Genomic DNA, 18,143 nt, shown 5'->3' with positions numbered 1-18,143 from the left:
TCGTGAGTACCTTAGGATTCTGAAACGTGTATTTTGGATATCGCACATATTAGTTCCCAAGTGAAGTCTTGACCCGACTACGGTATGTGCCATAGTTTTGGAGCTATAAACCTTTAAAGTTCATTTTTTCATGTTTTCAGCAGCCTATAACTCCGAAAAGAAGCATTTGTGTACCCAGGTTGGTCTATACTTTTTGTCTTATCTTAATGTCAGGAATCATCTCCCAAACGATGTTGATGTTGTTTTGAAACACCCTGTTGTTTTGCGAACAGATTCCTCGCATCAAAATAAGAAAAATGTTCATATGGATATATGGATCTATGCTCAAAAGTAGATAGTTTCGGAGTTATAGGGTGCCGGAAACGTGAAACAAGTGAACTTTAAAAGTTCATAGTTCCACTACTATGGGACCTATCATAGTCAGGTCAAAATATCATTGAGGAACTGCTATGTGAACTATCCAAATATCCATGTTTAAGAATGTTCTAGTACTTGCACTCCAATTTTTAGAGATGGAGGTGGAGAGTGGTCAAGTACACCCAAACAGCCTCTCTAAAAATGATTGTTCAAGTACCGGAGGTCCTGGAAGATGGATATTTGGATAGTTCACATACCAGTTCCTGAGTGATGTCTTGACCCAATTACGATCGGTTCTATAGTAATGGAACTATGCACCTATAAAGATCATTTTTCAAGGGATTCTTCAAAGGAGCATAGGGATTACTTGCCAGGTTATAAGGAATCCATAAGTTCCTTTCGGGAATAGCTCGCACACATCTTGCGGAGGTTTGAAACATACATTTTTCAATCGAACAGGTATGACTTCGAGTGTCATGTTCTATATCAAAAATCAAGTTATGTAGACTCTCTACGTTGCGTTGTTTTTGAATTACAGCCCACTGCAGTTAATTTCCCCTCGTTTTCGGCACCTTATATTGCCGAAACTATCCCTCACTGACCAAAGTTCCAGAGGATTTTTTTGCTAGTTTCGGTATCGGGAATCAGTTCCCGAAGTTTGTTCAAATAGTTTCTTATCACCCGGTATATATATATATATATATATATATATATATATATATATATATATATATATATATATATATATATATATATGGGCGGCGATTAGGGGGGCAAGAGGGGGCAGTTGCCCCCCCACTTTTTTGAAGTGACCACTTAACTCTTTTATTATTCGATTTAAAAAAAGTTACCAAAAAAGCTTTCTCAAGTCTGGAGGCATTGTAGAACACGTTACATATGGTTTCACGCCTTTCTGCGTCGAGACGTAGAGTGTGATGACGTCATAACAAAAATATTTTTATGACTTTTTTATTACTTTTTGCAGGCCTTACTTTTGTTCCTAGAAGATTGAAATTTTGCACACACATTCAGTGCACCCCTTAATATTTTCCAGATTCTTTTCAGATTTCTGCGATAAAACAGGGGTGTCCAGAGGAGACAAAAGGTAAAAAAAGGATATATTTTTAACAAAGATCCCTTTTTTCGCGATTTTCCCTCCTCAGATACATGATGGAGACATGTGAATGGTGCCGTTTGAAAGGCTGTTCTGTTCCAAAAAGAATGATGTACGAACCATGATTTTAGTATAAATAGGGATTTCTCAGGGAATTGTTACCTGAGATCCATTTTATACGGGAATCTGGAGTATTGTAGAGATACTATTTTTGGCGGGCTTACTTTTGCACCTAGAAGATTGAAATTTTGCACACACATTTAGTACACCCCTTAGTATTTTTCAGATTTATTCCAGATCTCTGTGTTAAAACAGGGGGGTACAGAGGGTCAAAAAAGTACAAAGAAGGAATATTTTTTAAACAAATAATCCATTTTTTCATGATTTTCCCACCTCAGGTACATGATGGAGACATGTGAGTGGTACCGTTTGAAAGTATTTTCTATTCTAAAGGGAATGATGTACGAACAATGATCATAGGATAAATAGGGATGTTTCAGAAAAATTCTATATTATATCCGGGTCATCTGGGGCATTGTGGGAATGTTCTTAGCTCATTTGTAAACATTTTCCCGCACTTAGTTTTCAAGATAGAAGCTTGAAATTTTTTTATACACATTTAGTACACCCCTTCGTATTTTTCAGTTGATTTTGAGATCTGTGCATTAACAAAGGAGGTCCAGAGGGGATCAAAGTTTGAAAAAATCCAGATTTCCCTCAAAATTTCCCATTGTTAGGGACACGATAGGAAAACGTAAATGGAACCGTTTGAAAGGTTGTTCTATTCTGAAGAGAATGAGGTACTAACCATGATCCTAGGATAAAAAGGGATGGTGCTGTAGCTGATTGACTGAAATTCAATAATTTACCTTTAAAAAGCAATAATTTAAAATGGTTAATGTATATAGTTTCATTTGGAAATGTAAATTTTTTGCATATATTACTGGTTCATAGAAAAAAGATGGTACCATATAATATTTGTCGTTGGGTAAGTGTGTTTTGGTTATTTGTCTTCCCGTGGAGTTAAGACAGCTACAGGAATTGCGTTTTAATTGCAATTCAAAGGAATTAATATCACAATTGCATCGTAGCATATGCATGTAGTATTTACTGTCTTTCATTTTCTAAGAGTAATAACATACCTTTAATGACAAGTGTGGAATTAAAAATGTAAGTTGTTCATTAATCCCCAGTTTCAATATAACTTCTACAGAACAAGCCTCATTATTCATTAGTGTGATTAATAATATCCTTTCTATTTATTTGTTTTACAAATATATTATTAAATAATTTGATCACACAATTTTTCTGACAGAATTTTAAGATGTTCATGAGCAAGGAATCAAAGGTTAGCACCTATGTGCGTTGCTCTTGTCAATTTACCTAATTAAATATGAAACACGATATACGGTGTTTTAACTGAAAAAGATGGTATCCTATTAGTTATACAACCTTTCGTCAAACAAACTGTTAGAAACAACCAGGAACAGTAACATTGATATACACATATTCAGATCATATCTTGCCCCCCACTTTTAACGTCCAATCGCCGCCACTGTATATATATATATATATATATATATATATATATATATATATATATATATATATATATATATATATATATATATATATATATATATCTGCATAATACTATCAAATGAATTAATTATTTCTTTTGAAATCTTTATTATCACGCAAAAAATTCGAGTGTCCAAAATTATGATACTCATACCGTGTATCCGGATTTCTTGGTATAAGAAAAGATCCAGAAGCAGTTATTATTATTCAGTAGCATTTGTAGATACAATGTAGCTAACATTCTATTTCTTTTTTATTATTATCTTGAAGTAGTTAAAGTTAAAAAATGTAGGGGCAGGCTTAGCGAAGAGCCTTATGTAAGGTTATCTAGAAAGTACTGAGCCTTTGTAGGTCAAAATTGAGATTTACTTCAGCTAATCTTAGACACTCTTATTATACAATCTACCTGAAATTTATGGAACAAATGAATTGCTGTGTTGTGGTTCACTACACCTTCTTCTTTCACATTACAAATTATTTGGTTTCCTGCCGCTCGAGTTCGAACTCATACTGTAACAGTTATTGTTGTTTACCATTATATACTGTATATATAGAGAATGTAGAAAAAAAAAAGAAAAAAATCAAGTTGTGTAGATTTTCGAAAATACCTCCTTATTAAATGAAGTAAATGTTTTTCAGTTTCTTCCGGAATGTTTACTATAGGAGGTTTGATTATTCTTTCATTACACTGTAACTGAAACCACACATCCATCACTTTGTTCGATGATCTTTTTGCCGCTTTTCCGGCAACATCATAATTCCATTGCTACAGAACTTCTATGGCTTCTGGGTAAAAAAAAAAAAAAAAAAAAAAAAAAAAAAAAAAAAAAAAAGTGACGTGGTTTTCACAGATCTCTTTTGAAACTAACCAACCACCATTTAGAAAGTTTTGGAACGACCAAAACGAATTATAGTCTGATTGTCCCAGGTCTGGGTTATACGGTGGATGCATTGGAAACTCCCAGCAGAATTCTCTACACTTTTGACTAGTCGTTAAAGATATATGCTGTGCGACGTTGCCAGTGTGGTGTACAACACTCCTTCTGTTGACAAATTCCTGCCATTTCTTTTGAATTACTAGGTGCACTCTCACCAATTGTCGATAGTATAGGTCCGAGTCTGTCGTTATGCCCAGCGGCAGTAGCTCGCGATCCACGATATTCTTCAAGTTCCACCAAACGCCCAGCATAACCTTCCAGGCCTTTGCTAGATTGGGAAATTTCTCCTCGCTTCGACCACGATCCTTTTTGCATATTGTTGCCGTAGTTACTCACATTTCATCACTCGTGGTCACCTGCTTCAGAAACAGCTCGAGTTCGTTACGTTTCAATTAGGATTCGCAAAATGGCGTAAATATTTTTGAGTCAGATCATGTGCCACCGAACGTCGAACTTCCTTTTATAATCAGCTTTCTCCAAATGGTTTTAAAGTGTTTGGTTATGGATGTTTTGGTCATTGACGATGTCATGAATGCTTACATGGCGGTCTTGCTTGTCTTTTTCCAGAATATCATCAACTTTTGTCGCCTACTGCGAGGAACATCTAATGCATCGGAATTTCCAGAACGAAAGCGACTCAACCATCTTCTGGCTGCTGTCTCTTGCCCATAACTATAAAGGTGCCCAAGAAAGGTCTATCGCTTTTTCACCCACCACCTTCGCACATCGATATGTCACCTAAGACGTAATTTGAAAGATCAAAAATAGTCCTCATCAGCATCGATGACCTTCTGCCAACGTTCTAGAAGGACATGGATTCCATCGCGGTAGAACTTGGTGGCCCGTGAAGGAAGAAGGTATCAAGTGGATTGTGCACCTCTACTAGGGATTTGAGCTGGCGTCTTCTAACGTGATTGTCCAAGGAATGGAACGGGTGATAATCGGACGATGCAATGTCCGGGGAAAATAGCGGATTCAATAGTGTTTCCCATCCAAGAAGTAGAATGGTGTCCTGGATCATCCTAACCACGTGGTGCTTAGTGTTGTCCTGTAACAGAAGGACCCCTTTGCGATTCAGAAGTGCTGGCTTCAGAGTTTTGAGTATTCCTGAACACGGCTCAACTGCTGACAGTACACAGTTACATTAATGCTCTGACCAGCTGGTAGCAGTTTCCGATGCACGATGCCGCGAGCAGTCCACCAAACACACAGGAGAACCTTCTTCTGGTGCAGTGCTGATTTAGGCTGTTTTGAAACCGGTTTATAGGATGCTAAACAAAGATGACGGCGCTGTAGAGCTTTGTACAGGACCCACTTCTTATCACATGTCAACACCCTGTCCAGAAATCGCTCCTTCCTCAGACGAGACAGCAAAGAAACACATATGTCTGCTCGCGTTGCCTTTTGGCACGGAGTCAAATCATGTGGGACCCATCGAACCAACTTGTAGTGCTTCCCAAGTTGTTAAAGGGGCTGTCGAATGGTTTCTTCACTCGTAGTCCGAGTTCCTCACATGTTTAGCCACTCTTCGCCTCAATTGTTGCCTGAAGATCTTCATTTTGCACATGTGTTGGTCTTCCGGCACTTGGTGTGTCTTCGAGTGTTTCGTCACCGTCTTTAAATTTGTTAACCACCGCTGCACTGTCCGCGTAGTCACGACACTCTCACCAAAGACCTGGCATATCTTTCGTCGCGCATCAGCGGAGTTTGACCCCAGTTTGAACTCGTATAGCGTACACGCCCTTCTGACGGTCTGTGGAGGTCCCATGTTCACTCTGTCCTTACGCAAGTTCACGGTATAACTGAACTGCCACAACCAGGTAGTATGTTGGATATATCCACAGCAACAACTGACCTTCGCCTTATCTCCATTCACATTCAACTCATGGTGTGAGAGACAATTGAACACAGATCTCTAGAAAAAGCGACAAAACTTTCTTGGTTTCCTTTATAGCACAACTTTCTGTCACAAGTAAACAGCACGAAGGCCTGTCCCACTGCGACTCCTATATCCTGAGATTTGAGACACTAACACCATCACATATGCAAAAAACATTTTTATACGACCTGATAATGGAATTCTGGAAACATACTTTTCTTATATAAACAAGGAATATTTAACCTGATCTAATCTATTCTAACTAATATCACGTTTTCTCTTAAAGCCAATGGTGTCTCTGGCTTGTAAAAATTTAGGAGGACGACTGGAATAAAAAATGATTGTAAATTCTTACTAAATTTACGTAAAACTCGTTAAATGAATGGGAAGCTGTTTGAGCTGTCCGAATCGGTTTGTACCACTACCAGAGCAATTAATCGTAATTTTAATTTATCTATTTTAGTTCTCTTGCTACAAATTTAAAAGTTTCTATGTGCTGTGGTTCTTAGGGAACTTTATTTTGATATAGAAATTACACTATTAATACTCTTCGTTTATTTACGTATATTTTTCTACTTTCACTGTTTCCTTCTATTATACATTCTACCACGTAAGTACAATTTCTATTCCGACAATGTTTTAACATCTTTTTAATTATTCCACGTTATACTCTTTCACTCATATTATTCCTAATGACTTTTATTGGTTTATCATTCCAATCGGTTAAGATTTTTATGTTCCCCTTAACATACAAATTTCCGAAAAGTCAAGTACAATATTTTTTGGCTGTCTTTTTGTAGTGTACACGTTTCTGCTCCGTACACTGAAAATACTTGTTATTTAACTCCTTTTTGTAACTATTTACTCAGGAGTTTATTCTGTAACTCGTTTTTGTAACTCACATAATGTGCTTCTCATCATTATCACCGCAATTATCTTAAAGATATTTCACTATTTCGCATGTTGCTTTTTATTTATCATTTATATTTCATACCTTCGTTATTAATACTACCTAAGTACTTAGGTATTGAAAACTAATCACCTATACTAGTTTATTTACTCAGGCTTTATTATCCCAGCTAAAATTGCTTTAATCTTTATCATATTTTCTTTCATCTCAAATAATTTTCATAGTTTTTCTTTGTCTTCTTTGATATCATGTTAATTCACAGTCTATATTTCACAACAGCATCCATACCATATGAAAAATAAATATACTTGTGCTTCTACTTCCTATCAAATTAATCTATTCTGTAATCAAACTCTTCTAGATAGTAAATAATGCCACTGAAAATGAACATTTTTGTCCAACATTATTTCCAACTTCTCAATCATCTATCATTTCTTCTACTCCAACTTTTAATAGTTGGTTCATATAAGAATTTCTTCCAAGTCTGATCTTTCATTTTGTTTTAAGCATCTTTCAGGTTGCTTAGTTTAAGCAGTTGAAGACCTTTTCTAAACCAACGAATACTATATACATTTCCTTCCCTTTGTCTTGAAAATTTTCATTTATTTTAATTGATGGAAACTAATTGCATCTTTGCGCTATGCCACCTTCTAAATCATAACTATTCAACTACCTTACTTCTCGTTCATATAGTCTCATTCCTATTCGAAGCTGCTTTGTTACTGCGTGTGATGTGAAACCAAGACCCTGATATTAAGCATTTTAGATTTTGTTAATTTACAGCACATAGCCCGATTCGAACAAAATTCGCACCACAGAATATGTGCCAGTAGAGGCATGATAATCTTAGTTTAAAAATTGCAGCATACAGGCCAGAACAAACAGCAGACTGATCGTAGCTTCTGGAGAGAACATGCTGCTACTAAGATTAAGGTTGTCGAACAACAAGACTACTGTAGTTAAGCGTGGATCGTGGATTGAGCACGACGCCAATGAGCGCGAATTGTACATTTAAGTATCTTCAAGCGTGGCCATATACTGAGATAGCGAGCGGTCAGATGGTCATTGCATTTAATTCCCTCTTACGTGTCATATCCTGATAGTGATACATCCATATGGTGCCTTCATTCCGAGATAACCGCTCGACTTATATATATATTGCAAAAAAAAAAAAAAATAAAAAATAAAAAATAAAAAAAAAAATCAAAAACTCGCTTACGGATATATATGTGATATTAGCAATAGATTGCACAGTTAACGTTGCCGTTACCTGCTAAAATATTAACAGATTGACGAACTCTGTCGAGATAATTGTTCTAGCTATTTATTTTTAAAAAAATAGAATTAAAATTCGCTTCCGTTTAAGAGTTATCGTGGTGAGTAACGGACGGATGGACAATCGTACTAACAACATAATCTTATAAGTTTTACTACGTGATCCTAATACCTTCATCACACACTGTATTTCAGAAAATAAGAATAGGTCACTTCGAACAACCAATAAGGTTCGTTCTTTCATTTTTACGATTCTAGGCTTTAATTAGGTACTAGAGTAAGGAAAACAGAAGTCAAGGATATGATATAATTAATAGGGGTAATAGTATACATGAGAACGCCGTGATCTGCGTTTCTTCTGTGTTCTATTACCATTTCTACATGAAATTCAATAAATTTTCTACGTAGTGCAATAGTAAGAAGTATCCATGTGCACAAGACATGCGATATGCGTTAAATCCCCCCCCCCCCACACACACACATAGTCATAGATAAAGTACAAGGGCACTACACAGGCAGATATAAAGTACAGGTACGTTCTTTTTTATTTTCGTATCAGTCGATAAGTAAATCAAAGTCGCTTTGTTACCCCCTTGGTAAGTTTGGAGATACTCAATGAATAATACCTAAAAGTATGAGCGTCCAGCTCCTTCGGGAACTGATGCGGCTTTACGTATACTATATCCTTAATAGGTACCACCTAATTAAAATTTTATAACTGTAAAAATGAAAGGAAGAATCTTATTTGTTGTTAGAAGTAATCATATCTCATTTTCAGCAATGATATGAACTGCAACCTTAAGTTGTACTTTCATGTCTGATGAAGGCTATAAACTGTAATACAGATTACTAATAATAAGGTTTTGCCCAGGTTTGATTTTTATTTAAGTTACTTTTTTTTAAAAAATATAAAGCAAGAAACATTTACCTAAACTCGAAGAAGAAATCAGTAAAACCACATCATTAAAAATTCAGTTCATTTCATAGAAAAGAGAGGAATAGTTCCCCATACAAATTAATAGATCATAAACTAAAGATTGCACTGGTACTAAATACCATTAATATATTACATAAGGAAGTACTGTATTTGTATGATTCTTCAAGTTATGGTATTTAGGCCATCCAATAATTTTCTTTTAAAACTCGTTCAGCTATATCAAGTTATATATACTCGTATATATCTATATCTATATCTATCTATATAGGCTATATATATTCATATGTACAGAGTGGGTGAAAAAATAACTAGATATTAAAATATATTATAAATTCTGTAATATTGATTCTTATTTATTAGGAAAAAACATGTACGTGCCCATTGTTACGTAAGAAAACAACAGAGTATGATAAATCACAACATAAGACACCTGTGTTGTTAACCAGCTTCTTAAAATGTTTAGGCATATGATTTATACTTTTCTGAAGGAAATCAATCGGGATGTTGGCTATAGTTTTTCGAATCCTTGCCTCCAGTGTCCCCACTTATCACTCGTTATCTAGCTTGAATCAATCTTATCACACCTTATTTAGCTTTTCCTTCTTACATTTAATACCGATGATGCTATAATAAGATTTTAACTTAGCAAAAAATTTGAATTAAAAAGCCTTTTATAATGCAGTTGTATAGTATTTGGACTTGTTATAAAGAATATTAACCAACTTCAAAAATAACACTTAAAAACAGGAAATTTTAAAAGAGCTAAAAAGCAGAAAACAGTTTTTAAAGGCGCTAAATCGTTTCTATTATCAATAATAGAAACATAATATACAACTATAGTTCAGTGCATTTTTTAAGAAATCACCACTGGATATCCAGGCACAAAAGGGCCCTTGACACACACAGCAAAATTCTAACGCACAGAGATTTTTTCAAGTGCATTTTTTATAGTGTACACTTTTCAAATATGATGTACAAAATGACGTCAGACTTCTGCAAACCATTTGATATCCGATTCATCACATCGCCATCAACACAGGAGCGGACATTTTCTTTTTTACATTTTGGCTTAGACCTGCCTTCAGGCCGGTACTTAAAGATGAAACCGTACTGTGCTATCATAATATGATACTTTTCTTTCTTTCTTTCTTTCTTTCTTTATTTATTTATTTTTATAATATATTTTTAAGTTGGGCATAGACAGGACAAGGACAAAGAAACGCGACTGGTACAGATGAAGAGGATACAAAACACACAATACAAGGCACAAACTACTCAACAAGGAAATAACAATACATGAACTTGACTAAACATTTCCCTAACGAAATCATTTTGTGTGTATACGTATGTATTCAATATTAAATAATACTACCAATATTTTATTTTTTTCTTTAAAAAAACGATGTAATCAAAAATGTATCTTTATGGTTTAAATCTTATGAATGGTTTAAATTATAGCATGTAAGCCTTTTTGTTAGTGGTTCAACTTCTGGCATAATTTTTACGCTTTAAATCCCAATCTGTTTCACATTGCTTGGTTTCCCTCTGTTTGAAGAGTGTTATTCCACTTGTATTGTAACTGGTTCATTTCTAGTATTTTTTTCACACTTCAAATTTTAACTTGTCCCATTTTATTTGGTTTCTTACCCGTATGAAAGCATTTTAGGCTATTTGTTAATAGTTATACTGTTGCTATTATTTTTACGCTTTAAACCTGTTAAGCTGAACCTGTTTCACACTGTTTGGTTTCTCACGCGCTTTAAATCATGTAAGCCCAGTTGTTATTAGTTACACTCCTGCTTTTTTTTTTTTTTTTTTTTTTTTAACACTCTACATCAAAATGTGTTCTGCATTGTTTGGTTTCTTATGTGTTTAGAATAGGAATTGAGAATAGGAATTACCATAGGTTTGACGGAGCCGTTAATATCACTAGCAGTCTAACATCTGTATTACTGCCACGACAATTGATACATGATCTACTGTCATTGAATAAAGGGCACTGACTGATAACACATCACAACAGAGCCCTATGTGATATAAATATGTTGATTTTGAATATAACACATTATTTAACTCTAAAAAAATTCTTCACAAACTCCCTCCTTTTATAAATACCACTATCAGATTTACTCTCTGTCTGCCCTTTTGCAACAAGAACTCAGCTACAACCGGTCTTGGGTCATAGTTTGCAGTATCTGTTCCATTTAGTGATATCATAAGTCGACCATTAGTTGTGTTTTCACTCATCGACAAACGATGAATATTTCGAAGCTGGTTATAGCGTGAAACAGCTCGTTCAACTGACATACTGTGAGGCCATATTACAAGTAAGGCAGGAAGAAGTTTCTGCAGTAGTCCAGAAGAGATTGGTAATAGTCTCCTCAGTCTCACAGAATATTTAATTCCTGCATCAGCACTATCCGTTAGTAATGGCACTTCTTCAATTCCTGCCAGTTGTCGCATACATTTGAGGCACAAGTCTGTATTTCTCTTCAAAATATTGCTTCTACTAATGCACGAGCAGCATTTATCATCGACTGTGCTGAAGATGCGGACAAAGTAGTCTGACTGGAGCTGAGAATGCTGTCATCTTCTATGTTCAGTCGAACACCAAGGAAGTTTAAGCAAGACTGCACTATTTCTCTTCGAACAGCTTCCCAGTTTCTGTTCCGACGAGTCACATGCATGTTATGAGTTGTACGGCATTGTCACCTCTGTTCATCGTCATCCACAATGTTGCTACCTACGCCGCAACACCCCGGGAAAGGGATTCTCCAACATTAAATTCAGTTTGGCAAAATAAAATAAACATGGCAAGCCTAATTAATTCTGTCGCTCTTGTTCCTTCCTATTTACCAAACTCCTCTTCAATAGACAAGTTAGCTTAGCCTCAAATATGTTCTAACATGTAGGCCTACCTTATAGACAGACGACAATCCTGGCTTTGACTTCACGTATCTACATTAATTATTCAACGTGAAAGGTTTTCACTAAAAAAGCCATTGGCGTCGACACTCTGAATCAGCAGCTCCTTCTTGCTCTACATCTCGCCGTTTTCTATTTAAGGTTGCCATGCCAGAAACACAACTGGCTATCGTCACAACTCAGTGTTCCCCAAAAGTGTAAAAGTTCTATTCACAATATTTTATCGGAAATAATGAGTTTTAATTGAAACGAACCAAAACAGCGTTGCAAGCTAAAAATAAGTAAAAATTCCATTTCATTAAAGTTAAATATCCAAATAGGAAGTTGTTTTCTTCTGTTATTTTCTCTCAGAGACTATTCAAAAGGTACGTAAGTCAAACGTCACTTGGACCGTTACATGTGAGAGTTCGGCTTCAACCTTTCTACCTCTTTAGTTGATCTATTAACTTTCTCTGTATTAGAGTAGAATGAAAGTGTTAGTTTCTCGAGATAGACAAATGAGTATGCGAAACGAAGGAAAGAGGAATATCTGAAGTTTCAAGAATGAAGCTCTCCAATTTTATACCTATCCACAGAATACGAGCTAATACGTATAGTCATAAAACCAAAGTATACTGAAGTAATTTTAAATTTACAGTAATTCAAGTAATTTTTGTTCAAATACCTTTCCAGTAATTTAAAGATTTACGAAGTGCACTGAGTATCCAAACTGATGGGCCTGGGTGTTCATTTGGATACAAAAGGATAGCTTAGAAAATGCCCTGCTATAGTTTCAATGTTAATTTTGTCAGGCATTAATTTGCTTGGTTTGTCAGCATACTCTTTCAAGGGTTACAAAAAAAAAAAAAAAAAAAAAAAAAAAAAAAAAAAAAAAAAAAGTACTCCAATGTCAGTGTTGTAAGTAAACATACTCCAATGACAATGAAGTTGACTAATTACGGTATTAGGACTGCACCTGTTGAAGTGTTTCATGGTCTTGTTACAAAGACTATAATTAGATTTTTAATGAAATTTACATAAGATTATTACAGAAGTACTTTCCTCCAATCAAAATCGAGGCACATATGTTGAAGTTATGCATGAACATACCCACAATATATATAAACGAGTTGAATTGAAATTCTATTTTTTTTTATTTAAATCGGTTAAAAGTAGTATATTCTAGAATAAACACATAATCTGCACTCTATATCGTAACAGAAAATTTAGAAGCTCCGTAGAAGATTCATAGTGTAGAAGCACAGTGTCTTATATATTCTTATAATTATCAATCAATAAATAAAAAACAAATTCTGTGGACCTTGTTTCTGAAACAATATTTACTGATGACTAATACATGATAGTAGATGTATTACTCATACATTATAAACTTTTTGAAAACTCCTTCTACATAATATTATAATAAATGATTGGAAGTTACAAATACACATGTAGAGATGGCTTTACAATATAGTCAAAAAGTCATGTGCCTTCCACAGGTACAGTAGACACGTGCCTATAAAAATCAGTTATCAAAAACATCGGTCTTTGTTTACAAGAATAACATAATAGGCTTATTTAATAATTTTAGAATGAAGCACGAATCTAATATTGCACTTGCACTTTTTTTCTCTGAAAAGACTATGTAGTTTTGACGGCAACAAGCGCCCCGATTTCACTTGAAGTACGAAGCGTCCACTTGTGTATGCCCATCGTATTCGCTTCCTCTCTATTCCCTAGCAGATTAAAAAACTAAACAGGGGACGCTGTCGACTTGGATTATTTAAAGGATGGCAGATGGCAGCATTGTACAGTACCAGTCTGTTTAGTTAAGTTACACATGCACAACATAACATTATCAAATTAGAACATGTAAAGATGTAGCCTAATAAATACTGTAAGATTCAAAACGCCATAAGTGACTTTTTAATGTAACGTAATGCATGAAAATTTTATATACTGGTATGTATATATATATTTTAATCTTGTGTTTTGCAAGTGTGCTTGTGTTTTATGAGAACTGCATACATGAGTGTTAGGGAAGAGAAAGCCTATGCGTACCTAAAACTTTAATCTGCCTCTACGTACCTTTCCAAGTAATACGAAAAAATATGTTTAAAAACGTATATTTATTCCTGTACATGTGAATGAGAAACGACCGAAAATGTTTACAACCCTGAGTAATGTCCATGAAAGATTTGGCAACTAGCGTAAGTACGATGTTTGATGTTACCTACTCTTCATATGCTTCTTTCTTTCTTTTCATCAATCCTGACCATTGCGATAAAGTTTGGCAAAAGAATTTTTAAAATTTATCTTAGAAATAATAAACAAACAAACTGACTTACCTAATGCAACTCTAGCACTTGTAGCTTCGTGATTGATCCAGAAGGATACCCAGGATAACATAACTATAAGGATTGAAGGTAAATAAGTTTGAAACACAAAATAGCCAATATTCCTTTGTAATTTAAATGAAAGGGATAACCGTTGGTAAATTCCTGTAGCTAGCTCCTCTTTTCTGTCGTTGGTCTCGTATCCAATAATTGTAAATTGTGGCAATTCGGCCTCTTCTACACCCATCACTGGAACTTCTCTCCAATACATTACGACATCGGATACAGTATAGCCATCTGTGGAGAAAATATTTAAATATTCAATTGCTGTATATCTATATCTATATCTATCTATCTACCTATCTATGGATATCTATCTATCTATCTATCTATCTATCTATCTATCTATCTATCTATCTATCTATCTATCTATCTATCTATCTATATATATATAGATAGATAGATAGATATAGATATAGATAGATAGATAGATAGATTACTAATTTATATTTGTATTATTTTCTATATGACAAGGGAAAAAAATATGAATTCAAATTATGTTTAAAATACTTTAATTTTTATTTATATTTTAAAATTGTCTAATAAATGAATTTACAAAATTTCATTTTTATCTTTTGCTTTCTAAAATGTTTACTCCATTCCATTTGCATTTCCATTTTGGCATCCGTGAATGACTTGTTCAGAGGCTCAAACATAAGTTCAAATAGCCTTCTCCCTATAATTGTTTAAAATGAAGCTGAACATTTAGTAAATAACAATTTTAACACTAAGATGTAAAGAGGAATCACTGGAAGGTATGGTTGCTAAAACCACTGGCATTGTTTCTAAACGAATAATTAAATGTTTACTCTAAATTTTAAATTGCTTCTTTCTTCTATCTCTTTTTTTCTTTCCTTTCCTATTTTTATATATAAGATGAGACATTGTTACTTTCTCTAAAAACGTTTCCCTAGAAACTTGGGAGTAGTTAGACCTCTTCATTCAATTTTCCTCAACTTTAAGAGACTACATATTAGCTATAAACTACCTAATCTGCAATTGTATAAACTAGCCAATCACGCTTGCAAGGATGAGATCTCATTTCCCGTTTTTCATGACATACACACTATTTTTGTGATATCCTTTTTTTCATATCTTCTAAAAGACAGTAGGCCCTACCCTTTTAAATTTACTAAATGTTTTAAACCTATGCAGATGACGAAACAGAATATGTCAATTTTTGGCCATTTTCTGATTTTTCGTTCATGTAGTTAGTCACATGGATATATATATATATATATATATATATATATTAGTTGGGTCGAGCGGAAAACGAATGAGAGGGTATTAGAAATGGTGGGGGAGAAAATAACACTTTTAGATATTATTAAGAAGAGGAAGAGAAACTGGTTGGGACATTGCCTAAGAAGAAATTGTGTCATGAGGGGCGTCTTAGAGGGTATGGTGGCGGGAAAGAGAGGAAGGGGGCGAAGGAGACTAAAATTAATGGATGATATAAAAACCGAAAGATTATACGTGAAGACGAAGAGGTTAGCGGAGGACCGTGGAGCATGGAAGCTTCCCAGCTGCGGCAAGTGACCTGCCAGTGATACCTATGATGATGATGATGATGATGATGATGATTATATATATATAGGGATTATATATCGTTTTATTGTTTTTAGAATAGAACTGAAAATATTTTGAATTTAATTCATAAGGTTGAATTTTGCTTCTCTGTACAAATTTACAAATCATGTTTTGCCATCCTCGGATAGATATATAATGATGCTCAAGAGGATAATTCTATAAGTAAAGATGTGGAGGTTTGGGATCTTCGGCAAGCGATTTTAGGATGATCAAGAAAACCTTTTTCGATATCATAAAACTCTTTCTTCACTGATTATTCCTTCGCACTCTTATACTCTTACTGACCTACTCTATCAGTTTAGGGTTACTAGAGTCCCATTTTGAACGAAATTGACCCTCACTTCAAAACGTCCTCCGGTATCCCGAGAAAAGTGCAAACGGGACGCAAAAGATCTTTCTTTTCTTTTCTTTCTTTTTTTTTTTTTTTAAAAAAAAAGAGCCTTCCATTTCTAGCTTGTAGTTACGTACTGTAATATTTACTTGTTCTTAAACTATATATTTGTGTCTTCATTTGAAGATTTCGAAATTTTGTAGAATAGTTTCATATTTTTCGGACAGATGGCTACGTATGAACTCCATATTTTGATATTCGAAAGACGGAGTTTTATTGATCGAAGGTTACAGGTATATTTACTAATTGAATTGTTAAAGTCTGCATATTTGCCTACTGTTTTTTTTTTTTTTTTTTTTTTAATAAGTCATTCTCCATTAGTTTTATCCCTCCACTAATCTCTATCAACTTTTATTATGGAAATACTGCCACGTAATATTGCATTCCATTATGACGCTTTCCTGGGTGCTTTACAGCCGCTACTCTGTATTTTAATTTTCCTTTCTTTTCTCCCTATCTGATAATAGATTTAGCGAAAGTGCTTGACACGTACTACACTTGCATTGTTTTGCTTTAGTGTGCATTGTTATGTTTTTCATTATCATTTCGGGATTTTTTTTTGTTTCAACCACGTTTTTATATATATGTCTATTGATGAAATATATTTTACGGTAAGGAATTTCTTAGCGAACAAGTTACTTGAAAGTAAACGAGTGCGTATCCTACTTTTGAACGTTATTGTACACTTGGCTAAATAAAGTGTCTGGATTTAACCCATATATGCCATTATCTTTTTTGTTTTGAATATTGATTTATTTTGTAAAATAGATAGTTTTCGACCTGCTCTTGGTGAATTTAGTGTCACTTTTTTGATTATCTCCCATTGGCTAAATATGATACTGGGTCGAAAACGACCCGGGGGCAAATATATAGGCTTTAGCAATAACAAAATACATAAGTGGGTCGTTTTCGACCCGAGGGGCTTAAATCGGTTAATACAATACTAAAATATGTACATAAATAAAATGCACATTTTTACGAGGGTCATTTAACTCGAAGTGGCAACATAGTTGTAAAATGGAATGTAGTGAATCACTTACCTCAAGAAGTTTACTGCCTTTCGATGTAGTCTCCGCCAGCCTGTTGAACCCTTCGCCAGATGTCTGATAACCATTGAATACCTTTCAACGCCCCACTTTGTGAGAAGGTGTTGACAGTGCACCCTAAGGCACGAACAATGCTGGGAATGTCTCTGAAACATTTGGTTCTTTCATTTTTGGGAAAAGATCAAAATAACAGGAGCTCATATTTGGGAAGTATGGCGTGCGCCCAGTACCTCCCGACCTCATCGTCATAACAGAGTCTGTACTGGATTGGCTGTATGGCATCTGGCATTGTTGTGTAGGAGAATTGGTCCAGACTTCAGGAGGTGTGGACGTTTGCGCCGAAATGCTGGTCGCAAATGGTGACTGAAGTATGAAACATAGTATGCAGCATTAACGATAACGCTCGGTGAAACTTGATGTGACAGGATAATGCCTTCGTTTTCGTATGACATTATCATCACCTTCACGTTTGCTGGATCTTGTCTAAGCCTTTTCGATTGTGGAGATTCTGGGTGGCGCCATTCACTAGACTGACGTTTCAATTTAGGCTCATAGAATCTTCCCCACGTTTCGTCACTTGGAATAATGCGGTGCAAAACGTCATCACCTTTCTCATTGTAATGTTGCAGGTGTATGCGCGCACATTCCCACCGAGGTGCACTTTTGAACCTCGGTTAGAGCATGAGGTTCCCATCTGGCTGCAATTTTCCGAATGCAAAAATTTTGCCTTATCATGCGGAACACTGATCCGGAAGAAATGTTTAGCTCCTTCGCCAATTCACTGCAAGTCCAGCGCCGATCATCGTGAAGCAGTGTCCGTAGTCT

The 18,143-nt window shown here is 35.0% G+C and overlaps 1 protein-coding gene across 2 annotated transcripts in view; it reads right to left on the bottom strand.

Annotated features, from left to right (window-relative positions):
* LOC145680823 (gamma-aminobutyric acid receptor subunit beta-like) overlaps positions 1 to 18,143 on the bottom strand; it is a 446,609-nt gene that overhangs the window by 6,761 nt on the left and 421,705 nt on the right. For both annotated transcript variants that reach the window (XM_081751911.1, XM_081751912.1), the window contains one exon: positions 14,244 to 14,528. In XM_081751911.1, coding sequence (XP_081608037.1) covers positions 14,244 to 14,528 — 285 coding nt within the window. The remainder of the gene's footprint in view (positions 1 to 14,243; positions 14,529 to 18,143) is intronic.

This window comes from Thermobia domestica, chromosome 3 (assembly GCF_964235325.1).
Source record: "Thermobia domestica chromosome 3, izTheDome1.hap1.1, whole genome shotgun sequence".
In the NCBI taxonomy this organism is placed as follows: Eukaryota; Metazoa; Arthropoda; class Insecta; order Zygentoma; family Lepismatidae; genus Thermobia; species Thermobia domestica.
This window is presented reverse-complemented; position numbering and strand designations above follow the sequence as displayed.